The 19,203-nt window shown below is 43.0% G+C and overlaps 1 protein-coding gene across 9 annotated transcripts in view; it reads left to right on the forward strand.

The window, feature by feature from the left end:
* The window catches only part of AMOTL1 (angiomotin like 1), a 169,820-nt gene that overhangs the window by 81,283 nt on the left and 69,334 nt on the right, over positions 1-19,203 (forward strand). For 5 of the 9 annotated variants that reach the window (XM_009246964.4, XM_009246965.4, XM_054524955.2 and 2 more), the window contains 2 exons: positions 7,970-8,119; positions 12,017-12,941. In XM_009246964.4, the coding sequence (XP_009245239.2) occupies positions 7,970-8,119; positions 12,017-12,941 (1,075 nt within the window). The remainder of the gene's footprint in view (positions 1-7,969; positions 8,120-12,016; positions 12,942-19,203) is intronic. The other 4 variants (XM_054524953.2, XM_054524954.2, XM_002822365.5 and 1 more) reach the window with 1 other exon arrangement.

The following is a 19,203-nucleotide window of genomic DNA, read 5'->3' on the forward strand; positions in this document are numbered from 1 at the left end:
CTGTGGTAAGAACATGCTTATAACTAGTTATTTTAAAATGTATCTGAATATATCTATTAAGCTAATGTATTTGTTGAGTCCCCATGATGTGTCAGAAACTCTTAGGTACTAGGAACATATGCAGACGATTCATTGGTAAAATAAATATGTGTTGAGTACTTGCTGTGATCTTATTTCTGCTAGTAACTGGAGATACAAAGGTGAATAAGACACAGTATCTGTTGTTATAAACTTATGAGTTAAAGGGGGAGGGGTGGGAAAGAAACTAAATACATAGGCAATTTAATACATTATGATATCAGTATGCATAGAATGCTTGGGGAACACTGAGTAGCGTATAGAAATTGGGGGGAGGAGGGAAAGATGACTCCCTGGAGGAAGTGGCACTAGAATAGAGCTTCAAAAGACTTTCTCATAATTAATATATATTTTAGCATTTAGTATGTGCCAAAGTAAAAGTTTCATAGATTTGTAAGGGTAGACAGGCCCTCTAGATGAAGAAGCCATCGGGGAACTACAAGTCTTTTTCACAGGTATTTGCACAAGGTTGGTGCCAAGGATAGGTGGGGCAATGTACATGAGTTACTATAATTCCAGGCAGATAGTGCTAAGTCATGTAGTACTTAAGATACAAAACAAAATGCTGTACTAGAATGAGAATCAGAACAATTGCTTAAAAAAAAAATCTATTAGAGATTCTTGATTGTAAGAAGCAAAAAGTGACACCAGGTAACTTAAGCAAAAGAGAAATTTATTGGAAATATATTGGGCAGCTCACAAATTAATTGGAAGGCTCAGAAAATGGGCAGGAATCTAGGCAGTTACACACTGGGAACCCAGCCAGAGATACGCTACTTGTCTTGTTATTATGAGGTCACCATAGAGACTGCTGCTGCTTCTGGACTCCAGGGGATAGTGCTATCGCAGGTCGTTTATCAACACCTTTTTGTCCTTGCATCATTTCCTCAAGATTCAGTGCACATCCAGTTGACTGAGCCTAGGTCGTTCTAACTGCTGGAACAGGGAGGGAACCTTTTGGCTTCTGTAATGGAAGGTAGATAGAACCTGCCCCTAGACTTAGACAGTGAGTTCAGTGTTCCCTAACATTGAAAGGATTTACTTAGGTGACTATCAGGAAGGGAATATGGTAGGTAATAGTTGGAAGTTGAACTACCTAATCTCTAATTTATTTTCCAGCTCTAACATGTTAGGAAAATAATGTACTAATGCTTTTAACCGCCTCCTCCTGCCAGTAAATACTCTGGGTCTACAGGTATAGCTTCATCCTTCTCCTTACCCATAACCAAGCTACACTGAACTCTCTATTCCTTAAAGAGACAACACTTCCATAACCCAGTCCTATGCTTTTGTTTTTCTCATGTTGGGCCGATCTTCCCTCACTACCACCTTCTCCGCACCCCACAGTGGATTAACATCCTCCTCATTTTCCCTCCGGTTCAATTTCAGCCCACATATCTCTTTCTCCTTGTCACTGAAGCGCTATGTCCCTTCCGTCAGTCAACAGGTAGTAATGATTACTCATGGAACTCCAAAGCAGTATGTTCCTTTAACATACTTCGCAATCAAAATGGGTAGTTGTGTGCACATTGTTCTCTGGAACCAAATCGTAAAATCCTAAGGGCCAAGGACAGTCTTACTCATTTCTTGCTATTTATAGCTCCACTCAGAGTGATCTCTTGGACTCAATTGTTACTTTAAAGGTTAAGCCTGTGCTCTGCATTTTGGTTTATATTGATAATATCTCAAAGATATTTTTAAGTAAGCATTACAAAGTTAAACTTCAGACAAGTTTGAAGTTATTCAACACACATTCCACTTTCAGTGAGAAAGTCTAAGTTAAATAGGTGTCGGGGTCTTGATTTCACTTGTTTTCTGGAACATATGGATTGGTCCAGGGTTTAGAATTCAAGTTTGATGCCTGTTCAAAAGACCTGCCATGTAGGTGTTGGAAATCTTGTAAACCCCACCCCTCAACCCCCAACTCCAAACCTCGCATTTCAGGTAATGGTTGCTTGGGGGAAAAGAGAGTGAGAAAGCATATTCCAGGGAGTGCTTTTAGTTTAGTGGTGGAGCTTACTGTTTCATTTTTATTTATTTTTGTATTTTTATTTTTTGAGACAGAGTCTAGCTCTGTCACCCAGGCTGGAGTGCAATGGTGCAATCTTGGCTCACTGCAACCTTTGCCTCCTGGGTTCAAGCGATTCTCCTGCCTCAGCCTCCCGAGTAGCTGAGACTACAGGCACCTGCCACCATGCTTGGCTAATTTTTATATTTTTAGTAGAGACGGGGTTTCACCATGTTGGCCAGGCTGGTCTCGAGCTCCTGACCTCAAGTAATCCACCACCACTCGGCCTCCCGAAGTGCTGGGATTACAGGCATGAGCCACCGTGCCCAGCACTGTTTCCTTTTTAAAAACGTGTTGCATGCAGGTATTTGGAGGAGGCACTGCCGCCTGTCAGTGCTGCCCTTGAGATTGTGAATCAGCTAATCCAGATGAGCTGGCTTGGTTTCACATGAGGACTCCTAAACAGGCTGGCCCTTATTTCTCAGGTACTGGTCATAGGTTCTCCAGCCTTTTTGAAAACATTGTTTCTAGGGTATGCTTCTCCTTGAGCGGAGTATTCAGCTCCCTAGAAAAACCTCGAGTTCTGCCAGAATCAGAAGGCTTGATGACTTACATTTCACTTTGAGGCCACTGGCACACTCAGCAAATTCCTTAGCTCTTTGAAAGGTAAGATAGAAGACACAGAATTGTTGGTTGCTGTGGTTAAAATCTCTGTTATAAAGTTATAGGAGGTTATTGTAATCTAGACAGTGAAATTGTTTTTAAATCATTAGGAGGTTTTGGATTACATGTAGCTGGCAGAAAGCTTTGCCCGTTGGTGACATAACACCTGGGAGTTGTTTTGCAGTTAGTGGTCTCTTTGAGGAATGGGTCGCTGGCCTGTAGAGTTGGAAGCACTAGTATTTGCTGCCTAGGGGAGAGGAAGGGCCCCCTCATCTTACGGAGCTGAAAGGTACAAGGAATTATCTGGAATTCTCATAGAGACTGGCTTTGGAGGGATCTTTGACTTTTCTTTAACTCTTACTTGGTACTGAGACCATTCCAGAGAATACTGCCATATTCCTGCCATCAGTCAGCACGTAGTAAGAAGTATATGTCTTACATGCTACATGCTTGCAGAAATTAGCAAGTACACAGTACACTGCCTGTCTTCAAAGGGCTAATGACTTCACCAGTGCCATAACACCAGCCTATTAAATGACTACTGCAAAATACTAGGCAGGTGAAATTTAAGTACCACAAGATTTGTGTGCCTCAGTTCATAAGTGTGGTGACAGTTGAGGGAAGGGAGACCAGTCAGGGCATGGGGGGTGGTGTTGAGAGGCGTTCTAGAGGAGGTAAACCGAAGAGGTGCATTTACTAGGATGAACTTTAGAGTAGTTAGGGGTGCATGTGAAGCCAGAAGATGGCACTTGGAGAATGAGGATGACATGTTCACAGGATGCTGAGGGGACCAGCAGGACTGTGCACAGCTAAAGGGGGGCCCTGTTTAGACACAGCCTTGAAAACCGCAAAAATTCCACCCTGAAGTTATAGCCCAAATCATTATGTGTAAGGGAGTGGCATGTCGGAAGTGGAATTTAAGGACAAGTGATTTCCTAGTTATGTGTATTATATGATAGTGGAGTGATAGTTTCACGTCCTCCAGGGTTTAAACCTCATGGAGACCTTGAGCTTGTTGTATTATTGGCCTGTGGACAGATTCAGGAACTGACCCTTGGGAATTAGTAGTTCCAGTAGCAGGTGAAGCAGAGGAGTGGCTCACCACGGTTTCTGTTGCTCCTCTTGCCTCCCCCAGACAACTCACTTCATTCACCTTAATTCATTTTTTTCCCTTCAGCAATGAAGCCGTTGTTATTGCCACTCTTGAGTAGGGAAAACAGTCTTGCTCAGAGTCACATTACCTAAAGGCCTCCGTTACAGAGAAAGTAATGCATAAAACCGTATAGGAAGGAAGTTTTCAGTGCTTCAGAAAAGCAAGCCAAAAAAGCAGTCATGCTCCGAGAAGCAAAGGAGTTTTCATGTTGACAAATGACGTGCAGATTTTGTTAAGAAAAAGGAGCCATTCTTGGTGAAATGGGTCATAGGCAATATAAGGCAGAAATGTTGTACCCTTAAACTAGAATGTTAGAATTTCATCCTTTGTGGAGTGCAGCAAAAACAGATCTTTAGGTTTTCTTCAGGTTAAGGGCCCTAGGCGCTGTACTTTCTCCTCCCCAATGGGAGACTCACCAGAGAGCTGACTCCTTTACTCAGACATTAGCTTTGCTGTTGCCACTTTCCCTATGCATACTAAAGCTGTGAGTGGTGATTCTTAGATAAGGTTCTGGTTTGAAAGAAATATCTAGAAGTTACCTACAAAGTCCAGAAGTGCTTGTATGGGAATGGTCTTTATGAAGCCCCTATAGGCAGCTACACTGTACACAGAACACAATGTAAAGCCAGTGGGGTCCTTGGCAGGCTGTGGGCTCCCCTAAAAACTGGCACCATTGCTCAGCCCCTGGGACCGAGTCAGGCTCTGCAGGGGCTTTCTGGGTGGTAATGGTATCTGGGAGGCTTCTGTGGTTTCTCCCAGCTCTCGCTCCTGGCCATGAACTTTTGACACAGAAAACAGCAGTCCCTCTCATGCCATAGGTTTCTTTCCAATTCCTCATTTCAGATATCCTTGACCTTGTCGCTTAGATCATGTGCCCTGCATTTTGCCTAAGGAAGTAGACTCAATTTGTGTTGCAGGAGTTCCCAGTGAAGACAGTGAACTAAAATAGGGAAGGATTAGGTACATGTAGAATGGAACTGCGACCTCTGTTAGATTTTTGTTGTGTGGCCCCGGAATCTGGGGTAGACTCTGTGACTCACATTACTGTCACGTTTCCTTGTCTTTCAAGTGAGAAAGCTAGCAGTTAAAGTGACTCCTAGTAGAAGTCCATCAATGATAGACTGGATTAAGAAAATGTGGCACATATATACCATGGAATACTCTGCAGCCATAAAAAAGGATGAGTTCATGTCCTTTGTAGGGATATGGATGAAGCTAGAAACCATCATTCTGAGCAAACTATCACAAGGACAGGAAACCAAACACCACATGTTCTCACTCATAGGTGGGAATTGAACAATGAGAACACTTGGACACAGGATGGGGAACATCGCACCCCAGGGCCTGGTGTGGGGTAGGGGACTGGGGGAGGAATAGCATTAGGAGATATACCTAGTGTAAATGACGAGTTAATGGGTGCAGCACACCAATATGGCACATGTATACATATGTAACAAACCTGCACGTTGTGCACATGTACCCTAGAACTTAAAGTATAATAAATAAATAAATAAATAAAGTGACTCCTTCAGGCTGTGTCAGTGCTAGGATAGCTCAGCTGGTTGTCTCTTGGCTTTAGACGAGTGGATGGTACCTGGGCATGTCCATCTGCTGGGTCTGTTGTCATCTGCTCTGCTCTCCAGCCTTTCTTCAGCACTGAGGAGTGGTCGGCAGCAGTAGGAGTGTAACTCAGTGGACGTGCGGGACCCTGGGTGTGTGTGAAGAAGTCCTAAGTGATCTTTGACATGTGTTAATAGTTAGGCATCCTGTCCTTCAGTGTGAATTCAGGTGTGTGTGGGGGTGTGTGAAATGCTTTAGTTCTTTCATAACACTGAGGAAACAATGGTGAAGGGCGAAGGCACATCTTTGGTGTCCTCTGTGCTCCGGCCCTGCTTCAAGGATTGCCCTCTTTGTAGTGTTCTGTGGTTTGGAGTTCTTAAACCCACTCTTAGTTGGCAGGCCATGAGATAAAGTGTGGAAAAGTAACTCATACCGACATTGTAATGACAGTGAATGGCTTAGTGCTGGGATCCATACTGAGCTCCACATGGAAAGCACACACACACACACACACACACACACACACACACACACACCCCTACACTCTTCTTTACATACATATTCATATATATATACACACACATATATATTTTAGTTGGACCTCAGTTTTATTATCAGTTTGCTTTGTTTTCATTTAACATTCTTAGTCATGTGACTAGATAGAATCACCCAAAGTTGTAATATGCTGGCACGTGGCATTCCTGACTCAGTGTCTATTTTTAAGAAAACATCACACTTTCTTTGACTGAAGCGTATGGGCTCTCAACTCCTCTCTTACTCTGATTTGGTAGGAGGGATGGGGATGAAGGCACAGAAAGGTGTTTTGGGGTTTGGTTTTTTTGTTGTTGTTCTCCCTCTTGCTTAGAGCTTCCCCAGTTTCGCTCCACATTGGAATTGTTGGAAGAGCTGTATAAAATACAGGTGCCTAGGCCCTATCCTCAGAGCTTCTGATTGAATAGATCTGGGTGGTTCCTGGGTACAGAGATTTTGAAAGTTTCTTGGGTGATTTTAATATGCAGTCAGAATTGCACCTTGTACCTTTTTCATTTTCCACTGTTTTTCCACCTGCCTGAAAGAGGAAGCCAGATTAGGACTTGCCTTTGCATCCAGGTCATCCATGATTCCTAATTTTAGCCCTAAACTTCTAGATTTATAGATGTAGAGGATGATGCCCGGTAAGGAGCCGAGTTTCTTTTCAGGTTAGTCTTTGCAGGTTGGCCAAAAGGAGAAGGCTGACAGATACTGTCATGCATTGGAACTGTAGTTTTAGACTGATCTTCATATAGTATCATCCATACTCGGTTTATGTTCATCTTTAAAGTGGGCATTACAACTACATTATTTTTAGTTTATAAGAAAAAAATTCTTGTCAGAATACTTTTTCTTTCTAGTCCAAAATGTGCCTGTAATACACGTGAGCACACACACAAATACTGTTTCACATGTTGAGGCAAAGAAACTCAGGAAGGAGATGAGGACATTCCCATCTTATGGTCGTTTGGTATCAATAATTAGTCACTTACTACTAGCTATGGCCTTGTGGGAAATGGGCAGATAACAAACCTAGTGAGAAATTTCAAATTACCAGTTGAAGCCATTGCTGAAAAACAGGATTTTTCTTTTAATGGAATTTTCTTTTGAGCAAGGATGTTAATTTTTAAAAAAGTACTATGATTCTTTCCCCAGAGTAAAATAAGTTACTTTAGCTGAAAAGAGCCTTAAACTTGGTGCCCATGCAGTGGAATCAGTGCACAGAGGGAAAACAGCCTGGGCCCGTCCTGCTGAATGTTCCCACGGATGTTGTGTCTGTGGTATCGGTGTTACTGTAGTACTATCTCATGTTCAGTGATTGAAGGACTGAACACAGTGTCACGTTTAATTGGGACAGGAAGCACACTCCAGTTTGTGTGTGAAGCAGATAAACTGGAGCTGAAAGGCCAGTGCTTGGCAGAAGACCAGACCCCATAGCCCCAGCTCCACACTGTAACATGAGACTCCAGAAGTCTTTGAGTGGGGCAGAGAGCACATTCTCTTGCTAACACATGGTGTGGCAGAATGACCACTCCTTTCTGTATCTTTTATGTATTTTGAAAGACAGCTGCTCTTCCCATTTTGCTTTCCTTCAGTGGCCTCCCCACTTCCCTCCTTTCTGTCCTCAACCTTGACCATTCAGAACTTTGTGACACATTCAGTCCCGCAGAGGACTTGACTTTCGCTGGTGCTGCTGCAACCCTTGGAACCGGGTTGTGTGAGAGCATTAGAGCATTCGTGCCTTCACTCAGTGTGTCTTGAGGACTGTTATGTTGACCTCACGGGTCATTTTGGTGGGTGGCTGGACTTGTGATAATTCTGAATAGTAACTTTGGAATTTTATGAATCAAAAAGACAGAGCTCCCTCTGCCAAGTTGAAACGCTGTGGGAGAATGCCTGGTGGGTTCTTGTGAGTCACGCAGGAAGGAAGGAGGACTTGATTGGCACTCATATTCACTTCACTTTCTTTCCCCCAGGGTCCCCTCCTGCTTGTTATAGCCCCAGTAGTCCTGTCCAGGTTCTAGAAGACTCCACCTACTTTTCCCCAGACTTTCAGCTCTATTCTGGGAGGCATGAAACATCTGCTTTGACGGTGGAGGCAACCAGTAGCATCAGGGAAAAAGTTGGTAAGTCCTTTTACCGGCACTTGTGTTGGAAAAGCAAAATGATCTTACGTTTCTCATCTTTAGCTCTTTTGCATAATTCAGATGTTTATTCTCTAATCTTGTTTTTTAAATCATCATATTGGATTATTGATTGTCTGTTCATAGATGCATTATTTTTAATCATGTTTTGCTATGGTGTTAATAGACTGCTTTACTCTAATATGTGACTCTCTCTGAGAGCATCATACCTAAACATGTAGGAACTTCGGAATTATACCACTTATTTTCAGTTTTTCTCTGATTCCTAAATACTTTTTTCTCCCCTTTCTCAGAATCTCATTTCTTTTTTCCTTCTCTGCTTTCGTTTTTATCTCTTTTTGCAAATAATTTAGAAGTTAAAAGAAGTAATTCAGAACTATAGCAAGGAAGGAGCTGTCTCCTTTGTAAAAACTTCCTATCTCTTTTTGAGGGCTTTTGAGACTGGTTAAACTGTGAGGGAATCTTTAAACCACTTTAGGGAAGGATGTCATGGTTCTTGCTAAATGTGCTTAAAACTCATCTCTCTGTTACTTCAGTGAAAGGGGAATTCAATAGTTTTCATGCTTGTTGAGATCTATTCCTTTATTATTCATCTAAATACATAATTTTCCTTTGGAAATATATTTTGATTTGAAGTTGTATTCATTTTATTTTAAAATGTTTTCCAATTTTTTTATTTGAATGTGCTTGTTCCATTAAGTCTTTCAGATCAGTTACCCTGAGGGGAGGACTATGTCTCTTTACTCTCGTAACCCCACCACCTGTCCCAATGCCTGAACTATAACACGTTTTCAGTAAATATGGTAGAGTGAAAGAGCAGACCAGTCCAACCCACATTGATCTGTCTTTCCTTGGGTAGTTAATGGTTTATTACAAATATTTGGCAATTCATCTTGTGTAGAGTTTTAATAGTTTGTTTTTATTGTTTAAAATTTTTTTGCTGTTGAACTTTAGGTTTATATCTCAGTTACAGTATTGATTCTTTGATGGTAAGGGATAAATTTCAGTTTATTTCACATACATTCCTATGAGGCAGATATGAAAGTTTCTCCATTTTTCAGAGGAGAGAGGTTCAGAGAAGCCACAGAGGTGAGATTTTGGGGTAAGGGTGACAGGGAGAGCCTTATGATCAAAGTTGAGCTTCAGGAACCAGTGTGTAAACTCCCTTCATTTCCTCAACAATCATGTCCTGAACGCCTTCTGTGTATCAGGACAGGGTTCAAGGCACTGGGGAGGCAACACATAAATATAACAAACAGAACTCTCTGCTCCCTGGAGTTTGAATCTGGCAGAGGAAGACAGGTCATAATACAATATGGATTCAAAGGAGAAGGAGCCAGGGGCAAGAGATATTGAGAGGCCATTCAGGATGTCTAAATGGCTGGCAAGGAGAGTTGGAACCCGGAGAGTGGCTGAGGGCACGGAAGAATGGATTGGATGGGGGAGCTTGTTGGTGTAGAAACTAGGGCTTGGTTGTGATTTGTAACTGTTATAAATGTGAAATTTCTTAATGAAATTTAGGGGGCCATCACGGAGTTACAGTATTTTGCTATTGCAAGGACAGTAACAATGTCATCTGCTCTCACCTTTTTTCACATTTTAATACCAAAAAAGTAGGAGGGATGTGATCCTTGACAGTCCTTGCCCCAAAAAGGGCAGTTATGAACCTTCTAATGGCATGTATCTATTTACATACACATATAGATGTATTAATATACGTATATGTATATATCTTGTATATAAGCATATCACACCACCTTTGTTTTTTTCTCATTTCACTGTAGACTGAGAAAGACAAGCGTGGCAGTTGATTAAATGTGGAGAGCAAAGGATAAAAGGTCAAAAGTGAATATGACACTTCTATCTGGATGACTCATGTTTGAGAATACCATTTACAGGAAGAAAAGATGAACTTGGGGAAGAAAGATTGTTTTGGGAAAATGATGTGCCGTATGTACACATAAAACATAGAGCCATCATTACATGAATCTGTAGGAGTGAAGACTGCCTAGAGGTGATCTAGTTCAGCTCTCTTAGTTTACAGAGGAGGATATTGAGGCTCAGGGAGGGAAAGCGATTTGTTTAAGGTCATGCCAGTAGTTAGTGGTAGAATTTCTACTTTCATAATGCTATAATATCCTTAATGCACTACTTAATAGTCCTGTTGTGAAACGGGCTAAATTGTTTATTTCATGGAGCTCATGTAGGTATTCTTTTATTGGTTAAATATCTGAGCCCCTATGACATCCAGGCATTGGGCTTTGTTTTGGGGAGACCCAGATGAGAAGACATGATCTTTGCCTTTAAGGAGTTTAGAGTCTTGTATAAATAAATAATTGCCATCTACTGTGAGAATTGCTGCAATGGAGATATATAGAAATGGAGTGGGAACATTGGAGAAAAAGGCTCAGGCCTGCAGGGCTGCAACAGGAAAGGTTTTACTCAGAAGGTAGTTTTGGAGCTATCACTTGTCCAATAATTTTCCCAAGAGACATGGTGAGATGCATTTTTCTAGGCAGAGGGAAGGCAAGCAAAGGTCCAGAGGCTGGAGAGAGCTAGCATGTCTTGGAAACTATATGTATATACCCTGCCTCATCTACTTTCTGTCAAGCCAGAAAACTTGACAGAAACAGAAGGTTCACAATTTACCTTCTGTGAACATCTCTCCTCATCTGTAAGTTGAGGGAATTACTATCTACCTCTAGTGTTATATGTGGAATGAATGAAATAACACATGGAGAGAATTTAGTACAATACCTGGCACATCATATACATGTTTAAAGTAGTTCTTATGTTTGTATTGAAGTTATTAATGATGAACTTGGAGATTGGCACAGGAATAAGAAAGAGGGTTGGCAGAGATGTTAAGAAGGTTGAATTGACAGGCAGTGGCTGTCTGGATGTTGGGGTTAAGGGAGAGGAAGGAATTTTGGAATACCTTCAGTTTTCTGGCTTGACAGAAAGTAGATGAGGCAGGGAATACAGGGGTTGGGATGGGTGGTTAAGCATTTAGGGCAAGGAAGACATGTTGAGTTAGAAGGACTCAGGGCCATCGTCTGGCAGTTGTAGATGTATGGGTCATGAGTCAGTAGTTGATGACGAGGGGTAGGTGTGGTGTCACTGAGAGACGCGTAAAGGTGGAAGAGCACTCAGGACAGAGCTGTAGGAAACACCAGAATTTAAGGGACAGGTGGAGAGAAGGGAGCCAGAGATGGTGCATAGAGAGAGGCAGGAGCCAGGACCAAGGGGAGGGGTGACCTGGAGGCCGAATTAGGAGAGCATTGCAGGAAGAGGGTAAACAACCATGTCAAATGCTTCAGAAAAGTTAGGTGTGTAATATGAGGGCTGGAAAATTCTCATTGGATTTGCTTACTGGTCAGAGCAGTGGGGAGGTTAGTGGGTGAAGCATTTGGGAAGGGGAGACAGCAAGTGTAGGGTACTTACCAAAGACAACTAGAAGAGAAGGAAAAGTGAGATACAGGGTGGTAGTTAGAGGTATATTGGAGGGCCAAGAAAAGGTGGTTTCTTTTGGTTTGATTTTGGTTTTCTCTTGTATTTTTTTTTAAATGGGAAAGACTTGGGTATATTTATGTGATGAAGAGAAAGGACCAGTGGGGAGATTAGAGAAAAGGGAGGGGTTGAAGGATGGAACAACGTTTAAGAGGAAGCAGAGGAGAGGGAGTGCGGAACAGTAGACTCGCTTTGAATTGGAGAAGAAAATTCCATGAGACGTTGCCAGGTAAATGGAGGTGATGATGCATTTGAAATCTTATTTTTAAATGTTGCTGTAGTTAGAATGTTAATTGTGTACCACATAGTCACAGACATATATCTCCTGTGGAGCTGCCTGATATCTTTTTTCCTATGTTTATCTTTTAGTTGAAGATCCTCTTTGTAACTTCCACTCCCCAAACTTCCTGAGGATCTCAGAGGTGGAAATGAGAGGTTCTGAGGATGCGGCAGCTGGAACAGTATTGCAGCGGCTGATCCAGGAACAACTGCGGTATGGCACCCCAACCGAGAACATGAACTTGCTGGCCATTCAGCACCAGGCCACAGGGAGTGCAGGACCAGCCCATCCTACAAACAACTTTTCTTCCACGGAAAACCTCACTCAAGAAGACCCACAAATGGTCTACCAGTCAGCACGCCAAGAACCGCAGGGTCAAGAACACCAGGTGGACAATACGGTGATGGAGAAACAGGTTCGGTCCACGCAGCCTCAGCAGAACAACGAGGAACTGCCCACTTACGAGGAGGCCAAAGCACAGTCGCAGTTCTTCAGGGGGCAGCAGCAGCAGCAGCAACAGCAGCAGGGGGCGGTGGGCCATGGTTACTACATGGCAGGCGGCACCAGTCAGAAGTCCCGAACTGAGGGGAGGCCCACTGTGAACCGTGCCAACAGTGGACAGGCGCATAAGGACGAGGCGCTGAAGGAACTGAAGCAGGGCCACGTCCGCTCGCTCAGCGAGAGAATCATGCAGCTGTCCCTGGAGAGGAATGGGGCCAAGCAACACCTTCCCAGCTCGGGGAATGGAAAGGGCTTCAAAGCGGGAGGGGGGCCCTCCCCTGCCCAGCCTGCAGGTAAAGTGCTGGACCCTCGGGGTCCTCCACCTGAGTACCCCTTCAAGACCAAGCAAATGATGTCCCCAGTCAGCAAGACCCAGGAGCACGGACTTTTTTATGGTGACCAGCACCCCGGGCTGCTCCACGAGATGGTCAAGCCCTACCCTGCTCCTCAGCCTGTGAGAACAGACGTGGCCGTCCTGCGGTACCAGCCACCCCCTGAGTATGGGGTAACGAGGTGATTATCAACTATAGACGTTTCGTGCAGCTTTTCAAAATTCAATAGTCATGTTATTAGCATTTATTATTTTCAGAGCAGATTAGGTTTTTGTCATCAGGCTTTTTTCCTTGTGCATGATATTTAATAAACCACTTTGTGGCCAGAATATATAGGGTGAAATAGAGTGGAGGGCAACTGGGGGATTTTCTCCAAACATAGCAGCAGGCTGTTGGGGATTTATGAGTTTAGGGGAGGGACCTCACTTGTTAGCTGTCCTTGGGAGCTCTGCCTAGTGGCCTGGCAAAGTAGCAATTTTCCAATGGCTTTGTGGAGACCGTCCAAACTCCTGGAACATATTATTACCAGAGGGTTTTATAGTCTTTTTTCATTGTAGATTTTAAAGGAAAATGTAGTCTGAATGCTAGAATGGAGGAGTTAAAGGGACTGTAGAAATCACATAGTCCCATCCCTGACTCAACAGATGAGAAACTAAAGCCTGGAGAGATTAATGAATTTCATAGACACAACTCTGAGGCAGCTGGGGGCTACACTCAAGTATCCTGACTGCCAAAATCTATTCACTCCCTTGCCCTAATTCTTCCTACAGCCTTCACTTGTATTCTTCCAGTTGATTGATGGATTCAGCAGCACCTACTGAGTGTATGCTGTACTCTGCAGCCCTGTTCCTGGTTCAGAGATGGGGTCCCTGCCCTTCAGGACCCTGTAGCATTGTCTTGGAGGAAACCAGCATCTGAACAGATCATTGCCATTCAATGTGCTGTTCTAGGAGAGAAATGGGCCGAGAATGCTAGGGTAACAGGTAGGATAGTATAACTCACAACTGGAGGGGCTGGAGAGAGCTTCCCAGAGGAGGTGACGTTTGAGTTGGAACTTGAAGGATAAATCAGAGTTGTAGGGTAGAGATGAAGTAGCAGTATGTGCTGTGTGAGGGAGTGCCGTGTCTTCGGACAAAGAGGTCATGAGGATTTTTGTCTGGAATGAGTGGCAATAATGCAGAGCACTGGTGGGCAAGGGTGTGGTAAGAAGTGACAGGAGATATGTTTGGACAGGGAAGTTGGGACCCGTTTGGTTGAGGTATGTTTGGACAGGGAAGTTGATGATGACGGTCTCCGGGTGTCATATTAAGGAGTTTAGAATTTATCCATAAGCAATCGGGAAAAGCGGTGTTCTTAGATAGGGATGGTATGTGGATGTCTAACAGCTGATTTTGGTGGCAGTGCATGAATTAGAGGAAAGGGAGACCGATGCCACAAGGAGCTCCAGGGATGCTTTCAGTAGTCCAGATCAGAATTGGTGAGGGTGGCCAAAGCTTGGGCAGGGAGAATAGAGGAGCATTATGTGCTAAGAGAGATAGGAAAATAGAATTGACAGGGTTTAGGGATTGGTTAGATACAGAAATTCTGGAATAGGGAAGATGGAAATAAGGGAATTACGAATCAAGCTCTCAGGAGAGAAATTGGCTCTGAAGATCACACTTTGATAGTCAGAAATGTTTAGATGTTGCTGACATTGAAGGAGGAGCAGGGAACATGAACAGAAAAGACATGTGGCCACTGCCTATTATTGGATATGTCATTTTCATGAAGGGCTTTATTTATCTGTTTCTAAATTGAACAAGCCAGGGTTTTCCCAAGCGACCTCAGTGGCTATGTGCAGGACATACCTTGGCTGTACATCTTCTGAAAAAGGAGAGGCTGGAGGTTGGCAGAGGGAGAGTGGCCTGATCTGCCACTGGCTTCCCAGCACTGACACATTTCCCCACATTAGGCTGAGAATGCCAGCTCGGAAGCAGCATAACGAACTGTGAGATCTTGGCCAGGCAGAAGAACGCATTCTCCCTAAGTGGGCATAACCCGACTCCTCCCAGGAATCCAAGAGGGTATCCAGGAGGCTCTTCTTCCCCCTTTATAGCTCGTTGATCAAATCCCTGGTATTTGCATCACAGTGATTTATCACAGTTGTTTAAAATAAGCCATGATGTTATTCCACCATCATACCATAGTTTGGCTTATTATATTTCACCCTTTTCCCCGATAATTTAACTCAGCCTCTAGAGCTTGATAGAGGGGAAACAATCCTGAAATGAAATCCCCTTCCTCTTCTTTGCTTTACTATTTGTAAAGTAATATATACATACCGTGCAATGCATACAGTGGATCACTTTGCCTTTTGTCATTTGGTAATAGGTGTGACGTGAGGTGGGAGAAATGGTCAGGGGAGGAGGGGAACCCTTTTGGAGGTCATTTGTCTCAAAGTTATGACGTTAGAAAGAAGAAGAAATGTGTGAGGGATTTGAGCTGACTGCCAGGCTTGGCAGCTGGTTAATATGACGCATCAAATGTCTCAGGAGACGTAACAGACAGGCCATTGAGGCTGGGGCCCAGAGCCACAAGGCCCTTTTGTGAACAGGGCCATGGCTAGCCAGCATGGCTCCAGCGGTGCGGCCCTTGGCTGACTGGGTAAACAATATTGCTTCCACACCAGCCCTGCTTCAGACACATTTAACGTGGCCTGAACTGCAAGGATTGGACCTGAAACTCAGCAGTGTGTCATGTTCAACTTGCCTGTGACCCAGAAGACAAGTAGGGCCTCTTTCATTTCACTGACACATTGTCTTGTGCTTAAAGGGTTATCTGTTTGTCATTGATCCTGATGGTTTAGGAAGCTGCAGGCCATTGTGTACATACGTACAACCACATAGACTCTTGGACTAGAAAGAGACGCCTCTGATGGAGATCATGGAGTCCATCTCCCTGGCTGGTGCTGCAAACGTGGGCTCAGTATGTAATGAATATTCAGTAGTTTGGTCCAATCCATTACATTGTTGAGACTTCACTCCTTTTTACCTAGAGGTAGAAAGCTCCAAAGAGACAAGTGATCGAACTTATGAGAAGAATAAGAATTTGAATTTTTTGTGATCACTCTTGACTCACCATAGCTTACAAATTCTCTCACCTGCTCTGATGTCCTAAAGATGGAGATGTCTGGTAGGTGATTGTAAGGCCCTTTAGGCTCCTTTCATGGGAACCCTCTGGGAGATGAGGCCTTGACCTCGTTGACTTGACCCACCTTGGCCCATGTGGGTGAGCTACTGTGGCCAGTGGGGATGGGAGTGCTAAGGCAGCAGGGGCCTGCAGGAAACATGTGCTGGCTAGGGATGAAGGCTCTGGTTTTCCTCTTGTTCCACTATACTTCTTCCTCAACCTGAAAGTGTAAATGGATAAGAATGAGGACAAGATGGGAATTAAACAGGTTGTTACTGTGGAGCATTGTAACCACTCCCAACCCCCCAAGCAAAGGCAAGCATTTGGATATTAATTCTGACTCTTTGTGGAAACAGACCACTTCTAGAAGTAGTGACTTGGCTTATGCAATCTGCACGTTAATGGAAATGAATGCATGAATGAATACCAAGGGATGATCTGATTTTTATCAAAGCAGTTTGGAGTATATTAGTCAACATGCATATTTGTTTTCCAAAGAAATCCATATTTCAAAAAATTTGGGAACTAGAGTTGCTAAAAAAATTACTTAAAATCTCCTACTTTCCTAATACACCCACTAACATTTTTCCTGTACAAATTAATTTTTTCAAATTATAATGATAAATTATATTGTTTAGTATCCTAGCTTTTGAAAGATAGCGTTGTATCACAAGCTTTTTTCCACAATCCTTTATTTTTTCAAAACCAACATTTTTATTGCTGTATAATATTTCATAAAGTATACCATTTACACCATTTTCTCCATGATAGAGCGAACATCATCATGCATATCAAATTATCTATGTTTTGGCTTCCTTAGGAATCATTATTTAGAAATGAAATTATTGGGCAAATTATAATAAACATTTAAAAGCTTCTGATGCCAGAAAACTTTGTAAAAATATTACAGTGCCTCTTTTACTGCACTTTGACCAACATTAGTTATTACATCATTATAATTGCAAAATCTTTGCTAATTTAATAGGCAAATAGTGTTTTGTTGTTGTTGTTGTCTTGAGATGCCTGTCACTCAGGCTGGAGTGCAGCAGTGCAGTCACAGCTCACTGCAACCTCTACCTCCCAAGCTCAAGTGATCCTCCCATCGTAGTCTCCCCAGTAGCTGCGATTACAGGCATGTGCCACCGTGCCCAACTATTTTTGTAATTCTTTTTTGGTAGAGTTGGAGTTTCACCATGTTGGCAAGGCTGGTCTTGAACTCCTGGGCTCAAGCAATCTACTCACCTTGGCCTCCCAAAGTGTTAAGATTACAGGTGTGAGCCACTGCACCCTGCCTGCAAATAGTCTTAACTTCCTATTTGAATTTGTTATAACTGGCTAGGTTAATTTTGTGGGGAGGGGAGTATGTTTTGCTATTTAGACTTAGTTGATCTCAAAAACAGGCTTTTTGTGTTTCTTGTTCATAAGACATATTATAATGGACTCAGCATAAACTAAAATCTGTTTTTTCTAACACTTGCTCTCATTGTCCATTTTCTAGAACTCTGTCTTCACCTTTAGCGGGTGAGAACGGAGTAGTTGTGGTGGTGGTAGTCATAGCAGGAGGATGAAACCTTCACTGAATGCTTACTGTGTGCCAGGCACTTTGTGTGGGTTACTTATCTTCCTTAATCTTTACAACTCTAAAGGGTGGGTACTACTATTATCACAATTTTTACATACAATAAAAACTTAGGCTTAGAGAGGGAGGTTAACTAACTTGATCACAGCCAGAAGCTTAGAAGTGCAGGAGCCAGGTGCAAACCTGGAATGCTTTGCTGCACACTGCGTCTCCCACGAGTGTTAACACTTGGCCACTGTACTTTGCAGTGGAGCCACAGATTTAAGCTTTCACTTGGGGTCACTAAATCTGGTGAATTTCTAATCAGATTTATAGAATATATCACATGTGATGTCCAGCCTGTGCTCTGCCCACCTTCTGTTTTTTTCAACAGGACCAGACTTCTGGTGAAGTATTCTAGACTCTAGGAGGAAAGCTGTCTGGATACCTCTTTTTCTTCAGATATCTGGGAAGACTGTCACAGACCAGACTTAATGGGGCTGACAGCTCTGGGTGTGGGCTTTCATCTGTCTTTTGGTTTGCTTTCATTTGGAGGTGCTTTCATTCCTAGGGGGAGGGTTGTGGGTTTTCTTTAGACATTTTTATTAGAATGTTTCCATTATGGAAGATGGTAAATATTAATTTAAGACTAATTTGTATGTTTTAGGCAGTATCAGTTTGGAAAAAGACTAAGAATGACTCCTGTCAATGAAAAGAACACTTAAGGCTCGGTTTCCACTCTGTCAGCCTGTGCATTGCCTTTTTGGCCTTTATCTTGGCTCAATCTTGTCTGTTCAGCATAGGGGATTTGATTTACTAGCTTCCGGGAAGTGGAGAGAAGAGTGGTAACTGTTTATTAATATTTTGTTCATCTATGAGTACATTAATTTGATTTTTTGGTACGTAGATAGATATTTTATAAAAGCATAACATGGTAATGTTTGGCCCAGCCCTCTTATCCTAGGTTGATGAAAATATAAGATGATGTCAAAGCCAGAGGAGCTGTGGATTTCCTGTCATAGAGCAGACTTCTTGCCTTGTCCCAGGACAGCCATCACCACCACCTTCTTTCTCATCAGGGCAGGGGGCTTGCAGTGTCATACATTAAGTGAGGGAATCTGTGGTATGACCTATTCCCCAAATCACTATTTTCCCTTAAAAAATTACATTATGCATTTTCCCCCAGAAAACCTGATTTCTTTTCATTGAGGATAGAGTCAGAGGCACTGACATTCTCTGGGTACATGCCCACTGACAGTGCAGGGAGGAGGGACAAGTAAAGTGGGGGCAGCCCAAGAGTACATTTGGCAAATTAAAGATAACGCCTGTCCTCAGGGAACCCTGTCAGCCCAGCAGTGCAGCGAGTCCAGTCTAAACATGAACAAGCATGAAGATATTTGCTAAATCACAGGCCTTACTCCTAGTGGGCTCTGTGTTTGGAATGTGCCATATTACGAGAAAGAAGGTTTGGTGGTCCTGTCTTACTTTGTGTTGGACATGGCTGGAGGAGGGAGAAGAATTTTGGGAGTAAGTATGTGTTTCCAAAATGGGGAATTATGATTTGCAGTTTATGTAATCATGAAAATGAATTGCTTTGTGGGATGAAAAAGGTAAGCCAGACCCACGGCTGTTGAATTAAAAATGATGCATTGCCCTTAACGAAAATGAGGCCATGGAGCCTTATTTAAATTCCACCAGCTAAACATGTGTTTTGAAT

Source organism: Pongo abelii, chromosome 9 (assembly GCF_028885655.2).
Source record: "Pongo abelii isolate AG06213 chromosome 9, NHGRI_mPonAbe1-v2.0_pri, whole genome shotgun sequence".
In the NCBI taxonomy this organism is placed as follows: Eukaryota; Metazoa; Chordata; class Mammalia; order Primates; family Hominidae; genus Pongo; species Pongo abelii.